The sequence below is a fragment of the Equus asinus genome, chromosome 6, assembly GCF_041296235.1.
Source record: "Equus asinus isolate D_3611 breed Donkey chromosome 6, EquAss-T2T_v2, whole genome shotgun sequence".
In the NCBI taxonomy this organism is placed as follows: domain Eukaryota; kingdom Metazoa; phylum Chordata; class Mammalia; order Perissodactyla; family Equidae; genus Equus; species Equus asinus.
The window spans coordinates 64,379,839-64,401,057 of NC_091795.1; the positions used below are offsets into that span (position 1 = coordinate 64,379,839).

Here is a 21,219-nt window from a genome sequence, read left to right on the forward strand (position 1 = left end):
TAGAGAGAAAAGGCAGTTTTTATGGCAAGGCCAGGTTTATGCTTAGTGATTAGAAATTTCCTTTGACAGCTTTCAGTGGGAGCGGCTCTCTTGCAAAATTCCAAGGGAAATGTTTTCTAGACAATCTTATTTGCCTTTAGAGTAGGTCACCACCTACACTAATTTTAGAGGACCCTGCGTTAGCTTTCATTTTTCCCAGATGTCTGATGTGTAATACCTTACTAGGTTGTTTATTTTAGCAGTCTTTTTTTTCTTCCCTAGTTGAAAGGCAAATATCCCTGGGAGAGGAGAGGAGAATCAAGGGCCAACAGCGTGCTGGCTAACTCCTACTCTTGTCATCACCAGGTAGTGTGGCAACTAACACGCACAACCTAACCCTTGAATCTAGCCTGTCTTGTATGGGTCTCTGTCTCTTGTGGCTGTATCTAGTCCCCAGTCTTGTTTCTAAATTCCTCCAGGGCAGGAATTATGTCAAAAGATTCTGTAGAATATTGTTTAACCTTGACCCTTATTACCCCTTACCTTAAACCTGTGTAACATAATTCAACATCAAAAGTAGGTGAATAATAAATAGTAAATTATTGTTGTTGATTATGACCTAATTTCCCTTGCCATAATCCTGGACTGTAACATGTTCTCTAGTGTTCTTTCAGAACGGTGATTGTAGCAGAGAGTTCTAGACCTGGAACCATTGCAAAAGGCAACATAAGACTGTAAAATAAGAAGGAAAAAACAACGAAGGATCTTAGATATAGAAGAATAGACTTAGTAAATTTAGAGTCCTATTTTCCTCCCCATTGCAAAAATTATCCAGTAAAATTTAGGTTCACTTTTGGTGAATCTGTAGCAAGGTCCACTCGTCGGTCATTTCAATAGCTTGCTCTGCCCTTCAGAACTCAAGAGTCCCTGGAAATAGGTCAGTAGCATGGAAAGCTGCTCTTTAGAATCTTCCAAAAAAAATTCATGGGGTTTTGATTTACTAACTTCTTTTTATTATCATTATTATTCTTTTCTAACATCTCTTTTCATGCTTTTATTTTTTAAATTTATTATTATTATTTTTTTTTTTGCCGAGGAAGATTCTCCCTGAGCTAACATCCATGCCTATCTTCTTCCATTTTTTAGTATGTGGGCTGCCAGCACTGCATGGCTGCTAACAGAGTAGTGTTAGGTCCTGGTCCAGGAACTGAAGGGGACCCTGAAGCAGTGCATGCTGAACTCAACCACTAGGCCACCCAGGCTGGCCCAGATTTGCTAACATCTAATCTAGACTAACAAAAGCTTTATTTCCCTAATTTTACAATCTAGTTTCTTTGGCTGTTTCTGTGAGCTTAGAGTGTAGTGTACATAGTAAGAAACACAAGAGCAAAAACCAAGCCATTTTTATTTCTTCTGAGAACTGACTTTGAGAAAATGTATTCAAGGTAACAGGAAAAAATTGCTGGGGAGGTCTTTATAGCTTTTAAGTTGGCTTACTGAAAAGAAAGTGGGGCTTAGGGGCTGGAAGTGGGGTTAAGAGAGTTGGGCCTCATCGAAACAAAAAGCAGGAGCTAGTTTTGTGTTTTGTGTGAAGGGAAATGGAAACGCTGGATCTGGAGGAGAGCTCCCCTAGGATACTAGGTTATCAGGCCATAAGTGACAGCACTTTCCAAGAATCTGATCATGAAATGGGCTTTTCCATTCTTGCCCAAGGTTAAGTAACTGGGACCTGCCTTTGACTCCAGTAAATTAATTCAGTGAATACTATACCTAATATGTGTCGAGGACCTTATTGGAGTAAGACGGAGGAGGAGACAGTGGAAACAGGTGCAAAGACACTGACAGGACTTGCCCAAATGTACTAGGAAGTTCCTGAGAACCAGGTTTCCAGAAGGGTCTCCTTGGTAGTGTGCCAATCAGCCTTAGAAACCACAGTACGATAGCAATGACTCCACTGCTAAACTCTCCCATTAAGACGGAACGCACCTCCTGAGCTGTGTGAGGGCTTATCAGAGGAGGCAAAATTTGAATATTTCCATAAAACTGGAACAAAACCCTTATCTCGAGGCTTAGGAAATAATGAAATACGCTAAAATTACGCTAAAAATACCATTATGGATGTTAATTAACGACATGTAAAGTTGACTTTAGAAAGAATAAAGCTTGTTTTTCATTCTTCTACTGCAAATTACAAATAATGTAATGAAAACAAACATTCTTGATAGAATTTAAAAGGGGATAGACAAAAACAGAGTAAAGCAGGTTAACGCAAAAAAAAGAAAGAAAAATAAGGATGCGAGAGAGTTCGCTTTTGCAGCACCTCTAGCCCCAGCTCCACCCGGATCCCGCGAGCTAGAGCTCCGCCCCCAGCCCTGGAGGAGGGCCCCACCCCAGCGCTCCCGCGGGATCCGCGCTCTAGCCCCGCCTCCGTCCGGCGTGGCTCCGCCCCGCTCCGGTAAGCTCAGCGCCTTTGCGGCGAGTCAGAAAGAAGTGAGGCGGGACTTCCGGTGTTTGAAAAGCTTCCGGCGGGAACCGGAAGATGCGGTCACACACTCAGAATCCCGGGCCTTCTGACGCGCGGGGCGGGAAGGTGAGCTGAATGTCCGCCTTGGCGGTCTTTTTGCGGGCTCGCGTGAGCCCGGCCTCCGGGCTCCGGTATTTTTGGGGCCATTTAAAAAGTTATGTGCGCTCCTTTGGGAAATAACATCCCTTTTTTTTAAAGTGAGAAGTTTCATTACATTTTACTGTCTGCGGTCTGTATCTCACAACCCACATCCGGAAGACCCCTCCTAGCTGCCGCGTGTCACCTGGAGCGACTTCTCAGTCAAATTGCAGCTCTTACCGTATAGGGGCAGACATGGGCAAGCCCGGGCAAGCCTAGATTGTTTGTACACCTGAAATTATTGGAAGTCGGGGCAGAAGCACGCTTTTCACTATCAGATCGTGGACCCGTCTGAATCTGCTGCATTCTCAGCAGTGTGCCTGGCATATAGCAGGCACTGAATAACTGTTGAGAAAGGAATCCTGGGAACCCTGGGCACTTTTGATCGAACCTCCCACACGACAGCTTGTCATTAATGTGTGTGGAATGGGAAACAAGCCTAGTCTTGGTGTTTGGGGGTCTGGGATCTAGTACTTCCTCTGCCAGATAGCTCGTCCCTTTGAGTAAACCATTTCCCCTCACTGGATCTCAGGTTTCTCATTCATTAAAGAAAATAGCAGGACTATCTGATTTCTGAGGCACTTTCCAGCTCTAGTATTTTCTTTTTGTTACTTAGGTAGGGGTCTGTGCCGACATTCTAAGCACCTGTGTTGGTACCTTCAGGGAACCTTCTCTAGGTGCCTCTTAAAAAGTTGTTCCCCTCTGCTCTCCTGCTTACATGTTCTAATTGTGGTTTTTCCAATTTTAATATTTGTTTTTGTGCGGGTTTCTCCGCCCCCTTGCCCCAGTTTTCACTTGCCTTAGTTTAGTGCCTTCTCCCTTAGTAACATCACAGCTACCTCCAAGGTGTTGATTTTGAAAATGCTCTCGTGCCCACAGAGATAAGACAGCTTGGAAGGAGTGAAAATCTCAAGCCACTAAGAATAGGGATATTCTGTGCCATCACTTTTTCAGGAAAGCAATGAGTGCCATGTGTAATGTTGCCTAATAGTGATGGGTAAAAAATGTGTATTCCTCTACAGATACCATTTTTGTATGTATTCTTATGTTCCTTTAATAAATATAGAGCAGCTATTAAGTGCCAGGCTCTGATGCAGAAGTGAATGTGGCACATGTGGTTCCTACATAGTGTTTGCTGCCATGAAGTAAACATGAGGGATGCAGACAATAAACAACGATAATTATAGATTGTGTTATATAGTACTGTATAAAGGAAGTAAATAGGATTCTATAATAATATTATATCCTGGAACCCCATTTTAAAGCCTAAAATATTGAGCTTTAAGAGATGGGAAGGAGGCAGCCTATTGATGAGCAGGGGGAATAGTGCTCCACGCAGAGTGAACCTGAGGTGGGAAGGAATCATGCTTGTTACAGCAACTGAAAGAATGATGTATTTACGAGTGGCAAATGTAGTTAGATAGGTGGGTGGGGGTCAGTCCTGCAGGGCGTTTTAGAAGGCCGCGGTAAAAAAAATATAATTTGATTCTAAAGGGAGGATGGAGTGGGAAGTCCGAATGGTTTTTAAGCATTTTCTAAGTGATCTTTTGGACTGATATGTGGAGAATGGATTGTCAGGGCAAGAGTGGAGGCTGGAAGGCCAGTTAAGAGGCTATCAGTCCAGGCGAGAGATATTGGGGAGTAGAGACTCACTGGAGATCATAGAGATTTAAGATATATTTTGGGGAAAGAATTTATGTGACTTGCTAATAGACTGCATGTAGGTGATGAAAGAAAAAAAGATTGCAAGGTTTTGGCTAAGCAAATGAAACTTTGGAGGGTAATGGAGATGTTCAGTATCTTGATTATGGAGACGTGTATACATGTCAAAACTTACAAAATTTGTACACTTTAAACATTTACAGGTTATCGTATGTCAGTTATAGCTCAATGAAGCTGTTTTCCAAGGTTCTGGCTTAGCAAAGAACCATCCATCTAGGTGGATGGTGGTGCCATTTACTGCGATGGAAAGACTAGGGTAGGAATGGGTTTTAGGACAAGGAATGGTTATGAAGAGTTGTATTGTGGATATGTTAAATTTTACATAACTATGAGGCATCTAAATAGTTTCATAGGCAGGCATTTTATTATGTAAATCAGAATCTCAGAGGCAAGATTTGGGATGGAGGTATTAGGATTGTTAATAAGTAGGTGTTATAGGTATTTAAAACCATGGAAATAGATGAAGTTTTGGTTGATCTAACAAATTCTATGATGCGAAGTAAGAGAGCAAGGGAGGCATGGGGATGGAAATAATTCCCCAGAACCTTGGTCTTTAGACTGGAATATGCATACCCCTGGGAGTATACCTGGCATAGATAGTTTTTAAGAAATAATTTCTAGGTCCTCAGCATCTGTGTATACTCTTTCTAAAACTGATCTGCATGAAATTGCCCTATGTATTCGTGCATATTCTCCTTTCCCACCTCCCTTTTCAAATTAGTATTTTTTTCTAACTGTCAAAAGACAAATTGACGTCTTATCCATCTTTCCATGGTAACATTACCTCGGTGCCTAATAAAGGGGCAACTGGAAACATTTGCTTCAGGGAAATTTTAATGGTTAATCAAAATACAAACCTGTCAAGCATTTGTCCATCCTGATTTTAAACTCATTTCTGTTAAGGCTGAAGTGTGGCATTAGAATTGGTACGTGGTGGTCCATGTGGGAATCTTCTAATTCAGGTACATTGTAGAATGGGGTGGTGAGAGTGGTTGTAAGATGATCTGGTTGGGTTATTTGATGGGGAGCTTAGCACTTTCAGATTTTTACTCTTGGGCTGGTCAGTTTCTCCAGAGAAGAGCCTTCCCATTCTTCTTAAAGGGTAAGGATCTGACTGGCAGCTTTTTGGGAGCTTAGTGGGAGAAGAGGACTCTGGGGGAGGGGGGGGGGTCTCTGCGTTTAGTGTTTAGTCTGTATGGTTCCCATGCCCACAACCGTACTTGGTGTCCTCTAGTTTAGGGATTCTGTTTTACCTTCTCCAGATAGTAAACTTGCATACGTTTTCCTGGGGCAGTTGCCTAATAGCCTGGAGTGGAGTAGGACACCTAGAGATGCTCTTTTGTCTCAGACAGTTTACACCCAGCCCCTACTCCCTTCACCCTTAGTTTCAAGGTATCAGGTATTGCTTCCAGTGATCTTTTTGAAGATACTGCAGAGTAAACTGGTTTGGTTCTGAAATTCTCCCCTACTGCTGGCTTGGGATTGAATTTTTATGTAGTGAAATCTGTTAATCTTTTTGGCTTTTGGAATTTTGAGTTATGCCTAGGAAAACGTCTGTTTCCCCACCTTCACTCAAAATTATGAAAATAGTCTTCTTTACTTTTTGTAGTGCTTTTTTAGTCTTATTTTGTACATCTTAAATCGTTAGTCAATGTGGAATATATTTTTGTTCATGGTATAGACGTAGAAATTAAACACTTGTTTTCCTCCAGAGGGAGAACTGGTTGTCTCAATACCACTTACTGAATAGTCCATTTTTGCCTTGATTTGAAATGCCACCCCGTCATACACTAACTTCCTCTGTTTTTGTTTTGTTGTGGTAAAATACATATAACACAGAAATCACGTTACCTGTTTCTTTAGAAGCACTTATTTGAGGAAAGATGACCTGCATAAACATAAAATCCCAAAAAGGGGTGAAGGAGAAGATAGAAGATTATTTTGTCTGCTTGAGACTGTTTTCCTTTTGTTCTCCTGGTTCCTTCTGACTGCTTCCCTGCCCAGTGGTTCTTCACTTACTGGACTGAGTTGATCTGTATCTACTGGGAGAACACGTTCTCTTTTGTAACAACCCCTTTGGTATTTCTATGCGGCATTCCTTCCTCCAAGTAGAGGTTAGAACCAGAGGCATTATAACATATGACTGGTTTAGGAACTTGTTTAAGGGGCTCTAAATATGTCAGAGTCTAATGTGGTTTTTATGGTTTGACGTATGTTCTTTAGTTAATAAAAGTTGTCAACTAAAGTGAATTTGTTTACCTCCTGTATTATTTGATGTCTCTGGTTATGTCTTAATTTTTTTTAGAGCTGGTCCTTTGAATTTGACAAATATTTTCTAGTGGCATTAGTTATTATTTTATTTAAATATTGTGAACTTTTATTATAAGGGAATGGATTATCTTGTTTTGGAAATAACCTGGCTGCTTATTCAGTCAATCAGCATCATTTACTTGACTGTCAACTTTGTAGGGAGGACTCTACTTTATATACTGTAAGGAGACATAGAGCAGGGAAAATACTTCTTGCCTTTGAGATATAATTTAATAAAGGACTTTGTAATTTTGTCTGATAGACCATCAAATAAAATTTGTAGTATACTCAAGCATATAACTCTAAAAAACTAAGAATTGTCACCATGTAGAGGCTTGTTCTTCCAAAAGTGGTGCACACTCATGAGGCTTTTGAAACCATTGGAAAGCTGCTAGCTACTCTCATAATTGGCAGCCACATAGTGGGGAAACCAGTGTTTGGGCTTGTGAATGATCCTCATTTTTTTTTCGGTGGTGTTTTCTAGCAGCAAATCTGTTGGAGTGTTAGTTTTGAATGGCACATCACTTTGTAGACAAAATAAGTGATCATTCAAGTGATTGAAATCATGCTGCTTTCATATTCTCTTTCTTCCAGATGTCATCATTGCCAAGAAGAGCAAAAGTAAAGGCCCAGACTGCAGTAGCCAAAGATGAATTTTCTTCCTTCTCCGAGCTGTAAGCATTTTGGTTTTATGTAGGGGTCGGAGAATGATGTGTATTTTAAGGAGTAATGCATTCTGTCACTTACTAACTTCTTAAGTCATTTGGGTTGAAGAAGGCTGTTTTTTTTTTTTTTTTGGTTCACTAATGCAACAAATATTTGTTAAACTCATGCTGTGTCCCAGGCTCTTTTTAGGTATTGGTGAACTGTTGAACAAGGAGAGAGAAAGTAACCAACTAAATATATAACATAATATTTATATTAGAATGTAAGCTCCATGAGAGCCAGGGAGGTTTTTATATTGATTTAGAGCAGGGTTTCTCAACCTCAGCTCTATTGACTGGATAATTCTTTGCTGTGGGAAGTGTCCTTTGTATTGTAGGATCTTTAGCAGCATCCCTGGTCTCTACCTACTAGATGCTGATAACACCCCCTCCCCCCAGTTGTGACAATAAAAAATGTCTCCAGATTGGGGCTGGCCCCGTGGCCGAGTGGTTAAGTTCACGCGCTCTGCTGCAGGCGGCCCAGTGTTTCATTGGTTCGAATCCTGGGCGCGGACATGGCACTGCTCGTCAGACCACGCTGAGGCAGCGTCCCACATGCCACAACTAGAAGGACCCACAACGAAGAATATACAACTATGTACAGGGGGCTTTGGGGAGAAAAAGGAAAAAATAAAAACCTTTGGAAAAAAAAAAAATTTCTCCAGATATTACCAGATGTCCTCTGTGGGGGCAGAATTGTCCCCAGTTGAGAACTTCTGCTTTAGAGCACCATAGCAGGTCCCCTGAAGATATTTAACTAAATGACTGATTAATGTTAGGCAGTAATAAGTACTGTAGAGAAACATAAAGCAGGGAAAGAAATAGAGAGCAAAGTGGTTCTAGTAGGGGGACTTCTTGGATACAGTAGTCAGGGAAGTTCTTTGGGAAGATGTGGCAAGAGATCTAAATGAGATTTGGGAGTGCAAGTTGCCTTTGCAACTTGCAAAGATCTGTAGGATGAGTGTTCCAAGTAGAGGGAAGAGCAAATGCAAAGACCATGAGGCAAGAATGAGCTTGGTCTGTTCAGGGAATAGCAAGACCAGCGTCACCCAAGCAGTGTGATTGGAATGCGTAGGATCTAATAGTCTATGACAGGGTGTTAGGGTTTTATTTGAAATGGCTTGGGAAGCCACTGGAGGGCTTTGGGCAGGGATATGACATGATCTGGTTTACATTTGCAAAAGATCATTCAGTTTCTTGTTGGAGAACAGACTATAACAAGGGAGGGAATAAGAAAGGAAGCAGGGGGATTGGCTAAGGAGGTTAGTGTAGAAGCCTAGGGTCTTAGAAGTGAAAGTGGTCTAATTTGGGGTATACTTTGAGGATAGAGTAGATAGGATATGATGATGCATTAGGGATCCATTAGGATTTGGAATGTGAAGGAAAGACAGGACAAATCTTTGGGGAAGACAGGAAGAGGATCAGTTTTGACGGTAGTGAAATTGGTTCTGTTTTGACGTGCTAAGTTTGAGATGATTGCTAGATATCCAATGAAAGTGGATATACAAGTCGAGCTCAGGTCAAGTGGGAGATGTAAAATTGAGATTCCTCTATATTCAGCTATAGGATGAGCTAAGGTCATCTAGTAGGAGAGCATAAAGAGAAGAGGGCTGAGGACCAAGTCTTGGAGGATCCCAACACTGAAAGGTTGGGGAGAGGAGAGGAGTAAGCAAAAGGACTAAGGAGGAGCTGCCAGGGAAGTAGGAGGGAAACGAAGGGAGGGGTGTTCCTGGTAGGTGTGACAGACGTGCTCCAAGGAGTGAGTGCCACATGCTGCTGAGAGGTCAGGTATGCTTAGGAGTGAGAGTTGACTAGCTGTCTTAGAACTGTCTCATGTATAATAAAATAATACCTGTACTGTATTTTTCTTTATAATAACTGAAAGCACTTTTGAGTCTGTCCTATAATCTTTGCAATTTTCCTCTATGAAATAAAGTTAGTACTCCTGCTTGACAGATGATGAGACTGAGGTAGAAAGAAGTCATTCTCTTCAATTTGGTGATAGTGTGAGGAATGGAACCCTGGTTTTCTGATTCCTTGGTTTCTGATTCTCATTCCTTTCAATTCCACTGCTCTTGTGTTATGTTAGTTTAATGATTCTCTGTTTGTTTTTTGCCTACTTTTAGGCTTTAGTGAGCATCCACCTCTGAAGAGATCTCACTTGGAGACTATCAGTGGCTTGACCTGTCTTAATTATGCTCTCTTACAACATGATTTAGCTAAGAAGTCATCCAAGCAGGTTTTTGCCTCCGGGTAGAACTTAAACCATTCAAAAAGCCAGTCATCCCTTTTCACTAGTCTCACTGAAGGAAGTGGTTATCCTTCCCACCAATATTGACCTTTTATGTTAGGGATGGAAATGGAATCAACTAGGTTGACAGGAGCGTGATGTCCCTTTACCAGAGCTTGCGTGGCTGCCTTTTCTCTGCTGTTGCTGTGACTTTGATTCTTGGGTGGGTAGTAAAGTGCTGTAGCTGCATCTGACCCCGTCTATTCAGGAAACCAATCCATTCTGTGAAAGGGAAAAAGGGTTAATTAAAGCAGTTGGAAGGGTCTTGGTGCTGGCTTTTCATGTAATTTAGGGTATTTCCTAGAGCTGTTTCCCACTCCTTACATTGATTTGAATAGCTTAATACATTTAAATGAATTTGATTAGCACTTAGGAAATTATTTAAGTGCTTTTCACTGTTAAAATGGAAAATGTCACAATGACTATGGTGTGACATGACCCAGTAAATTACTTAAGGTAATAAATGATTTCCTGTGTCTTGAGTGTATGTGTGCGTGTGTATGTTGGTTTGGTGAGAGCAGAATGGGGAGACCTGTGATTCACAGCCCATCAAGGGGTATTTTACCTTGGTCCTGGATTACCTCTCTTGTTTCAATTCTTAGCAATATTTATTCACAGCCGGTGCTCACATCACTTCATTTTATATTAAACACCTCCTACTTTATTTTTTTTTCAGGAAGCATATGTCTCTTTTTTGCATTTAACATTTGGCTTCATTTTTCCTGGGAATTTTTCTTTCAATTTACTCCTAGATCATCTGCCTCTGAAGAAGATGACAAGGAAGATAGTGCCTGGGAGCCTCAAAAGAAAGTCCCCAGAAGCCGTAAGCAGCCTGTTCCCAAGGAATCCAAACCAAAGAGGGTGCCACGGGTGAAGAAGAACACCCTACAGATCAGTGATGGCCCAGAAGGCGTGGCTGTTAAGGAGGAGCTGGTAGGTCCTTTAGCTGGATAGAGGGAGCATTGTAGTGCCTTCCTTATTGGTGATGCTGCTTTCTCCTTACACAGAGTAGGACAAAGCAGGCAAATGACAAAAACTGCAGGACAGTAGTGTCCTCTGTTATGGATCTTAACAGTATTTACCATCAGATCCACTATTGGAGGAGAAGGAATATTTATGATCTGGCATATATGTCTATCTTGCTAAGGCAAACACTGTGTCTATGCCAATCTGGATTAAAAAAACGAACAACAATAAATTATAGGCTCTTTTGCATTACAGAAAGAATTATGCATTTCCAAAATCACTCACTGTGGTATCCCTTTAAATAACAGCTTCTTTAGTACATTTAGAATAATACTCTTTTAATATCCATTGGATGCCTGACTTTCCAGGGGGCACATTTATTGTCTATAGCGGGGGACATTATGTTGTACCTTACTGTGCCCTTGGATAGGGCTTTTGAATCAACCTTTTCTCCTATTACCCAGGACCACTGTTTCTTCTTTTCATGCAGGCTTTTCATTGCACACACTTTTAGTGTGTGGGTGGGCTTTACCTATAGCTGAGAAAGTATTGACTCCTATCATCTTGTGGGCAGAATTTGAAGGTTTTTCATTAACCATGGCATAGATGCCCTTAAAGGTGGCTTGATTGCTTAACCTAGGAAATATCTCTTGGTTCAGTGGTTCCTTGTATTAGAGTCGCAAACCCTTTGAGAATTGATGAAAGTTATGAATCCCATTTTAGCAAAATCAGTAAAATGTGCATGTGCCTATCCTCTAACTTTTAAAGTATAGTCCAAGAGTGTATAGCTTAAGAACTCTTGTCATGGTGACTTCTTGATCCTTCCAGTGATGCTTGGTGTGTTTATATTTTTTAAAGGGAAAAAGAGAATTCAAATAGAAAGTCTTTCAATTAAGAGACATTCTGGGGGGTTTTTAGAATTTCTTTCAGAATTGCTAAAATTCATATGTTTTGTAGTTCAATGAAAGCACATGGAACATGTTAGAATATTTCATTTTGTTAGGTTTGGCAATTTGCTCCTCTATAACCAAAGTAAATGAACAAAATAGTTGAAAACCCTATTTTGGGTAGAGCTAGAACTGGCAGCCTCCTAATAATTTAAAAATCCATTGTTAGTGAACATTGCAGACAATATTCATCATTATTCAGTCTCTTGCTATCCATGTTGCTGGCATTTACCACCCCAATGGCCACTCTCCTTCATTCATTGAAGACTTGAGCTCCTGCTTCATGTCTTCCTCTTCTGTCATCATTCTTAGTTATTTCCTCCTTCATTTGGATGAGCCATCTAATACCCTGTCTACTTGAGTCTTTGACCTCCTCATCTTCAGTGACTTTTTCTTCTTCTCTGCCTTCACCCCCCCTCATGATCTCAACTTGAATCTTGTCATCACCAGAAACTGTTACCACTGACATTTCTTTCTCAGCCATCCCACCTTTGTACCACCACCTCACCATTTCCTTTCTTCCAGGTCACTTGTTAGGTATCCTCACTGCCACAAGTTTGCAACCTTGTCACAACATCTCATCAGTAATTCTCAACCTGGGGAACTTGAAAAAATGCCAGTGCCTAGGCCCTCTTTCCAGACCAGTTAAATCTGGAAAGAATTCTGGCGGTGGGCCTGAGCATCCGTGGTTTTGTTTTTGTAAAGCTCCTCAGGCGATGTGTATGGACAGCCAGGGTTGAGAACCACTCCCTAGTCCTTTGACTCTAGTGCTCTATCATTGGCAGTCAGCCCTTTTCTGTTCTTACTTGATCTAGCCTAGATTACATAATCTGTCATATAAATCACTTTTTATTAAATAGTCTCACCGTTTTTGCCCTTCTTTCCTTCCATCATCCATGACTGATCAAACACGGATGCTGGGTGAGCCATAGCCTCTCCTCTGCCGCACCGAGCAGCCGACTGTTGCTGGAAACAGTCTTACCAATGACTTAATTTGTTTTCTTTTAGAGTCAAAACCTCAGACCTCAAAATGGCATCTAAAATACCTGGTAGGTTCCTTATTTTTCCCCAGTAGGTTTGTTTTTCCACTTTTTCCCTTCTTTTAAACTTCCTAAATTTCTTTCTTTTCTCTCCTTCTCAGCTGATGACTTTGCCTTTTATGTGTTTGAGAATATATGAAGTTTCTCATTTTCTCAAGCTACCTATATTTGCATTCATCTTCTTTTGTCCTATTACCCTGGAGGGAATGTTATTCCTCCTGTCAAGGATTAGTCCCACTGCTTGGGCTTCAGATCCCATCCCCTCTTGTCTTCTCAAATTCTCTGCTCCTTCGCTCATCCCATTTCTTCTCTCTTGTCAACATTTCTTCCATTGGCTCAGTTGCTCCAGAGTATAACAATGCTCTTTTACGTCTAATTTTTAAGAATCCTCCCCTTGACACCATATGCCTCTCCAGTTATCTGTCAAGCTCACACAGTACAACACCAGGCAACGCCAAGGCCAAGGCCTGCTGACTGATTTGACTGGTAAAGATACAATGAGCCACTTTTCGATTTAGACAGTTTGCTACTTTCAGAGACAGCAAAACAAACGTGGTCAAATTCTTCTTGGAGTCTTGGGCTACCTAATAACCAGAGTATTAAGAGTGATTAAAAAAAGCCATGAAAGCAAAAGAAAATGAACTTTGATTATTCAGTCTGTCGAAAATTCAGGTTAGGTTAGAGGCAGCCCTGATGGTCTAGTGGTTAAAGTTTGGTGCTCTCACTGCTTCTGTGGCCCAGGTTTGTTTCCTGGTTGCGAAACCACACCACCTGTCTGTCAGTAGCCATGCTATGGCTGCGGCTCACAGAGAAGAACTAGAAAGACTTACAGTTAGGATATGTGACCATACAATGGGGTTTCGGGGAGGAGAAAAAAAAAGGATTCAGGTTAGATGTAAGGAGAAAAAATATTCCCATGGAGGCTTATTAAACTTGAAACTGTCCCTGAGGGAGGCCATATATTTTTAGAAGCTTTGAAAAATGGAGAGCTATTTCTATAGTTTTTTTGATAGTTTTGATCCACATTTCTCAAAATTTTTGGTCTTTGGATCACTTTACACTCTTAAAACCTATTGAGGGCTCCAAGGAGCTTTTGCTTATGTGGGTCATATCTATTGATATTTACCATATTAGAAATTAAAAGTGAGAAATTTAAAAATAATGATAAATTTTAAAATAATAATAAACCTATCATATGTTAATGCAAATAACACTTTTTAATGGAAAATAAGTGCATATTTCCCCAAACAACAGCAACAAAATTAGAAGAATGACATTGTTTTACATTTTTGCAAGTGTCTTTAATGTCTGACTTACTAGAAGATAATTGAAATACATAAAGAAAATCCAGCCTCCCATACAAATATGTATTTGGAAAAAGGAGAGATGTTTTTAATAGACTTTTAAGATAATTTTGAATATTCTTATTTGATACTGTACCAAAACTCAGTAAGTGGTGGTTTGTTTCATTGTGGAATCTGGAACTATATTAATGAACTTCTTATACTCTATTACATTAAAATTCACTGGTCTGTGTTATTTGGCTGGATCTTCTACCTATGCCTGATTTTGTAACGTTGTGTATTGGTCATTTGGAAAATATTGGTTCCCTGATTTATACAGATCTTCCAAATGTTAGCACCTAGCACCTTTTATCACATGATGTCAAAAAAGTCACATTTGTTACTATAACCACCAGTTTCATCACTGTTGGGAAGCTGGCATGTTCACAATGGATACAAATTTTCTGAAATTCTAATTTTCACTGTAAAGCCTGAGTTTTATTATTGGTCACAAATGTCAGGTATTCCCTTAAAGTAACAGTCTCACTTAGTTCATTTATGAGAAAATGTCTGCCACATATGCAAGTCTGAATAACCATAGTATGTCAGTCATTCTTTTAAGTAAAAATGGTGTTTTGTGGAAAAAGAAACTAGTACAACTCAACTGAAACCATTGCATGAGTGCTTTTCCCAGAGACGACCAGTGCACGTCAGTACGCGTGGCAGGCAGCAGCAGGGCTTTATGTACACTAATCATTTCAGCAGAGAGTTTTAAAAATGTATGTTTTCAAGGACTGAAATTTAAAAAATTAATAATTTTTACTGCTTCATTCTTGAGTGAAACTGACATTGCAAGTGTGTGGCAGTGGAGGGAACAGTGATTGCTAGTACAGCTTGGTGCCACTGCCTTGGTTTTTGCTCCCGTTGCTCTTGCACCATCAGTGAAATGTCAACACAGTGGAAAAGGCAGATAATGTCTTACCATTATTATGAATATAGTTTTGACCTCGCAGAACCCCCTGGAAGGGTCTCAGGGTCTCCCAGGGGCTTATGAACAGCACTGAGAAACACTGGATAAATCTTGCCTGCAGACTCTAAAGAGGATACCTTTATGTGTCTAATTTACAATTGTTGGCATTTCTTCTTCTCCTCTTACTTAAACCTCTCACTTTTAGTCATTTTATTTTTTCTTCATGTCTTTGTCTACTTCCTTTTCCCTCTCCTAGGAGGTGGTCTAGGCGTGGAAGCGGTGATAATGATGATAGTATTAGCAGATATTGAGTGCTTATCATTAGCCAGGCAACTTGCTCAAAACTTCACTGTGTGACCATACGTAATCCTCACAACAACCCCTTGAGGCAGGTCTGATATTACCCTGATTTTATAGAAGAGAAAGCCAAGGCAAGAGGTGTTAAGTGACTTGCTAATGGATCACAGATAGTAAATGATGAAACTGGGTTTCTAAGTCAGGAACATGCTTTTGTCATCATTTCAGGAACTGATATATCTCTCATGGGTGTTTTTTTCGTCAGCCATGCTCATAAGAGTGATATATAAAACCACAGTGCTGGTTTAATAATTAATAGTTTGATATAATCAAGGACTTGAAGTTCTTATGACTAGCAGTGTCTTTCCTCAGAGGCTGAAGTAAATAGGGAATTAAATAATAATCAGAAATTTACTTGACGAGCATGGACTCAGAATAGGAGAATTAGATAAATCCATTTATTTGCGTTTATTGAATGCCTACTGTGGTCTAGGCATTATGCTTGTCACAGTGGCAATCGAATGTTTTAGTTGCATGAATCTAAAGTAGTCTGATGTATACATCTCACAGGAGGGCTGTCTTACCATTGGGACCAAAATACTCAGAATCTGTTTGCTGAGCTTCCCTCTTCCTTGTACATTACTGAAAAGAATGCTGATCATATTTGGTTTTTGCAGTTCTCCTTTTTCTGCTCCTCTATGGCTGAAAACCCTCTGTATGATTGACACATTCTTTAGCTATGTCAATTCATTTGATCAGGTTATTATCACCTTGTATGGACCTGGGACTCATTCTGTTTTTATATCTCTGTTCTTATCCAATATGTTTCAGCTAAAAAGGTAATACTTAGAGGCTGTTTAATGTACAGCATTTCCAGGTTCAAGTGGTGATAGGTCGGGATTAGGATGGAGTGTGCTCTTTATTGTACTTCTCAGTATTTTCAGTAGTCAGTAATTCTGGAAAAATATTTGATAGGAGAGAGAATTGAATTTTGACTGAAATTTGGTTTGGGAGTTGTTCTTTTGTTCAAGTTTGTGCTATCTGCATCACTTAGGTAACTGAAAACAGGCTAGCTTGTGAAATTGTAAACTATCCGGTCAGAGTCTGTATCTTATTTACCACTCTGGTGCCAAAATGAGTGCCAGGTCTTGTTCCTTCACACCTGAATTGTCACTGAGGGGAGAGTGGATGGGCAGTTGCAGAGAGTAGCCCCTGGACACCTGTGTGGACTGCCGTGCAGACTCCTACTAAAGAAAAAATGCCTGGCACTACCCTGCTGTTGTGCTGTTTTTTGTCCACTTTCCGTCTGCATAAATTGGTGGCAGGCGTAGCCTTTTGAGTTTTATGAGGGTGTGAGTGTTACTCTTTTCCCCCTAAATGGTTGATGTTTGATTGCAAGTTTTAAATCTTGGTTTTTCTGGCATGTGTAGACCTATTCTTTACTCATTTTTTTAAAATTAAACTTTTTATTTCTAGGTAATTGTAGAGTCATATGCAGTTGTAAAAAATAGTACAGAGAGATTCATGTACCTTTTATCCAGTTTCCCCCAATGGTAACATCTTGAAAACTATAGTAAAATATCACAACCAGTATATTGACTGGTAAAATCCTTTCATCTTATTTAGATTTCTCTAGTTTTATTTGTATTCGTTTATATGTGTGTGTATGTATATATTTAGTTTTATGTAATTTTGTCACTTGCAGGTTTGTGTATCCACCACACAGACCCTTGTGGTTTCATCAGCACGAGGTTCCTAGTGTTGCCCTTTTATAGCCATATCCACTTTCCTCCTGTCCTTCCCTCTGCACCATCTCTGACTCCTGGCAATCACTAATTTGTTCAGGAATGTTATCTAAATATAACTATATACCCTCATGCACCACATAACAATGTTTCGGCCAATGACGGACTGCATTTATGACGGTGATCCCATAAGATTAGTACCATATAGCCTAGATGTGTGGTAGGGTATGCCATCTACGTTTGTTTAAGTATACTCTACAGTGTTGCACAATGACAAAATCACCTGACTACGCATTTCTCAGAACATATCCCTGTTGTTAAGTAACACATGACTATAGTATACAACTTTTTGAAATTGGCTTCCCCCCCAATCAATATAATTTCCTTGAGATTCTTCCAAGTTATTGTGTGTATCAATAAATTGTTCCTTTTCATTGCTGAGTAATATTCCAGAGCAGTTGGTTTTTATCTTTTAATTCTCACTTGTTCTCTTTGTGGTTTGATAGAACAGCTCTGTGGCTATTGCCGATGTTGACTTGGAAGACAGAAAAAATAAATCGGATACTGTGCAGCCTCAGAAGACAGCGAAGACAAAAAGGAAAAATTCAGCTCAGTCACCTTCAGCTCAGAGGACCAAAAAGCTGAAAGTTGATGAAGAAACCCACAAAGCCAGCAACTTGGAGAGTGGGAGTAACAGTTCAGAGACTCCGTCCACAAGCACTATGTGGGAAGGTGCATGCAAGAAGGAAGAGAATGAAGATGACGTTACATTCGGTCAGTCCCCTTTAAAGAGAGTGAAGACCGAAACATGTCCTCAGGGGGAGCCTGTCAGGTTTCCGGCAGACGCCCACAATATTAAAGAGGAGGTGGAAATGAACTGGGACATAGTGCAGGTATGTGCAGCCTTTTTCTGTTACCGTAGTTTGTTTGATTCCTTTCTTTTTGATTAGGTTGGGGTGGCACTGGCTGAGGGAGAGGTTGGGAGTTTTCAGTTCTCTTTTCAGTTTTACCAGTGATTTCTGGAGGCTTTGGCCACTGGTTCATTTCCTGGGCACACTGTTTTGTATGATAACTTATCATCATCAGTCCTTGAGCTAAGAGCTGGGACCTCAGGCCAGGTAGGTCTCTGCCATGGTGTTCTGGTGAATACATACTATAGAGACAGATTGTACAAACAGATTGGGCCTTCATAGTTCATTGTTAAGTTTTTGCTTTGAATTTGGACTGTATTTCCCCATAAAAGCAGTGCAAGTGAGTAGGTCATTGGCCATTAGTGCATTTATTTATCTCTTAGTATAATGTTGTAATATACTATGAACAAGGCCTAGCAATTTCTTAAAAGGAAAATCCTATCCAAATTCCAACTTGAGATGCCATAATTATATCTCTTACTACAGGGGAAATCAGATTTCTCCCAGTTTCTTTGGCTGGCTTTGGGGATGGTAGAGAAGACGTGAAGAGTGACTCTTAAACAATGATTTTCAACCTTTTGTCTGCCCCCAAACACCTTGGGAACATTTGAAAAGTAGTTGCAGCATCGCCCCTTAGGGGCTCCCTCCCTGTGGTCTGTCCCCTGGTGATTCTGATGTGTTCTCCTTCCCCTGCTGTGAATTGCTTCTCTAGAGCCCAGGGCCTCTGCTGGATCCTAATAACTACTTCTCAGTCAGGCACTGTCTTATTTTACCTTTTTCTTCAGAGGAACTTTTTTTTTTTTTTTTTTTTTAACCTATGTTGCCTTTTGTTTCTGTTACCTATTAGTAGAACATCACCAGGAATTTTTGATTATCATTTTTCTTCTCTCTGGCCCACTAAGGAATAGAGTGTTACCTTATAGCTTTTTTAAAATTCTTGTTCCTAAACAATCCAAAGTTTCTTGGAGAAACAGTATACTTAGGCTCCTTTCTAGTCCTTCTTTTTCTTTATTCATTTAGGCCTACATGTTTTAAAAGGGTGGTTCATGGACCACCTGCGTCAGATTTACTCTGAACCTTTCTTAAATGCAGGTTTCTTGGTTCCAGTCAAGACCTGTGGGGCTGGGTGGACATGTGCCACTTCCCTTCCCCTTTCCTAACACTTTAAAGTTTCTTTCTCTCATTGACATAGATCCACCTCTAGCAGTCGACAGTGAAGAAGAGAGAGGGAAGGAGGTGTCAAAGAACATAAAGTCTCTTGAACTGTAATAATAAGTTGTTCAAAATTAAGTCAAGGGCTACTTATTCTATGATACTTTGCTTCACACCCCATCTCCTAATCTATGTAACAGAGAAAGATGAAAATGGTCCTGCCTTAGCCAGTTGTCTCTTGGTTATAAGGAATAGAAAACTATTTGTAATGAGCTTAAGCAGAGAAAGAGTTTATTACCAAGAACACAGGGGCCTTTCAAAGAATGCCAGGGACAACTGTGATCAGTCTTGCAAAGGCCTTGAACCAGAAATTGGAAAACTGTGAGGACTTGAGGAAGAGAGTTGCTCAGTTTTCTCTCTCTCAGGGGTTTCCTGATCACTCATTTCTGTTGCTTCTCTGTCCGAATTATTTTCTCCCTCGGCAGATCAGATTTCTCTGCTTCTTTACAGAGGGTGGAAAATGACAACTCCCCAACCACTTGCCATTAGTTTTAGCCTGTGAGGAGGGAGAAGTGTATGGTGAAAGAGAGGTGCCAACTGCCAGACTGTGAGTGGAGTGGAAGCTTCATTTATAAGCAGGTGGCAGCCATGCCCATTGTTGTGTTGTTGGAATAGTAAATGGGAGCAAGTTATCTCATTTTAAGGTCCTGGAACTGGTTTATGGCCTTTGGTCATATCATTTGGGTAGTATAGGTATACTTGTCTTCCAATTCCAAGCAGTTTTTTTCTCCTCCTCCTCTTTATTGGAAGTGATTTTTGACATCTGAAACAGCCTAGTCTGAGAATCTGGCACTCCTGGCTTGCGAGCTGGGAGGAGTGGTTGCTACAGCATCCACCTTTGCTGAGCCCCTGATGGCAACTGGTAAGCTCAGCAGTTTCTAGATGGGTTTAGGGAAACTGCCAAGGAGACTTTAGGTATGATTTACATGTTTGGGTTTTAAAAAATTTAACCAGATGCAGTCATCCTTGTCCAACCTTAAATTAACTTTTACAGACAATTCTTGTGGTATGTGTGGATTTCCTTTCTTGTACTTTTTTATTCCCCCATAAACAGGAGAAACTTTGTGGGAGAGAAAATAATTTTATCTTAGCACCACATTCCTTCTTCTAAACGTGGTTGAGAACAGTGGCAGTTGTTGGGGGAAAGCAGACTGAGAAGAGTGAGAGTCAGCAGTGCCAAGTCAGACAATCAGGAAGCTTCTTGAACATTTGGATGAGGACCAGACTTAATGAAATGCCTATAATATGCATGTTATCTGCCACAAAACAAAATGTATGTCCAACCTCTTAGGAAGAAATCCTGAAAAGTACCTACTTAGTAAGGAACGGTCAATGGAAATTAATTGTATAGGAATTATTAATTATTTCTAATTGAACATGTGGGAAATGTCATTTATATTTCCTTCATTTTGCATGCTGTTTCCCGAGGACCTGCCCACCATAACACCTTGATCGTCTGTTTTTTCCCTTGGTGTGTTTCTCAACTCTGAAAAGTCCACTGCTTTATCAGGAACATCGCTGTCTTTTTGGGAAGGGAAAACTACATTGCCAGTACTTGATTTATCTGTAGTCATTACATGTAAACATACTTTGTGTCTCTTTCCTAATCAGGCATCGGGGATCACCGGATCCCTCGAGTGGAAGCAGTGTGCTCTTAAGCCCTTTCCCCCAATCTAAGTACGTGTGGTTGCCGTCAGAAACTAGTTTTGTTAAAATACATTCTATCGTTGTGCAAATATGTTGTGAATACCATGACCTTTAGGAATTTGAAGAGGTGACTAGTCACAAACAGTTTTTGAGAAAATCCAATCCTCCGAAGAGCTGATTGCTGTTATATATAGTCTCTTTATTTTGAGGGGAGTGGGAGTAGGGGAGTGGAGCAGCCTTATATAAAATCTTAGTAAAGTTTGGTAAATTAGGGAAGAAAAGCAAGCAAAAGCCTCTTTATTAGCTATTTTCCTTGTTCTTGCAAGAGATGATGTGGGATTATATGGGTGAAAAAGACCACGGGATGACAAAACTGGGGACAGAAGTGGGACACGAAGGAGATGAATGTTCTCTGAGTTGGCTTTCTCACTGCAGTTCTGCACATAAGCACAGCACCACCTGTTAGGTTAACCTCTTTGTTCCAGGAGAGATTAAGTAAAAGAAATTGTAGCTTTTTTTGAAGCTTTTTTAAAA

General features: G+C 40.4%; 1 protein-coding gene across 2 annotated transcripts in view; it reads left to right on the forward strand.

The window, feature by feature from the left end:
* Positions 1–2,470: 2,470 nt before the first annotated feature.
* Positions 2,471–21,219, forward strand: part of SRBD1 (S1 RNA binding domain 1) — a 206,317-nt gene continuing 187,568 nt past the window's right edge. For both annotated transcript variants that reach the window (XM_014833289.3, XM_014833296.3), the window contains exons 1-4: positions 2,471–2,569; positions 7,268–7,347; positions 10,420–10,600; positions 17,422–17,808. In XM_014833289.3, coding sequence (XP_014688775.2) covers positions 2,519–2,569; positions 7,268–7,347; positions 10,420–10,600; positions 17,422–17,808 — 699 coding nt within the window. In that variant the 5' untranslated portion in view covers positions 2,471–2,518. The remainder of the gene's footprint in view (positions 2,570–7,267; positions 7,348–10,419; positions 10,601–17,421; positions 17,809–21,219) is intronic.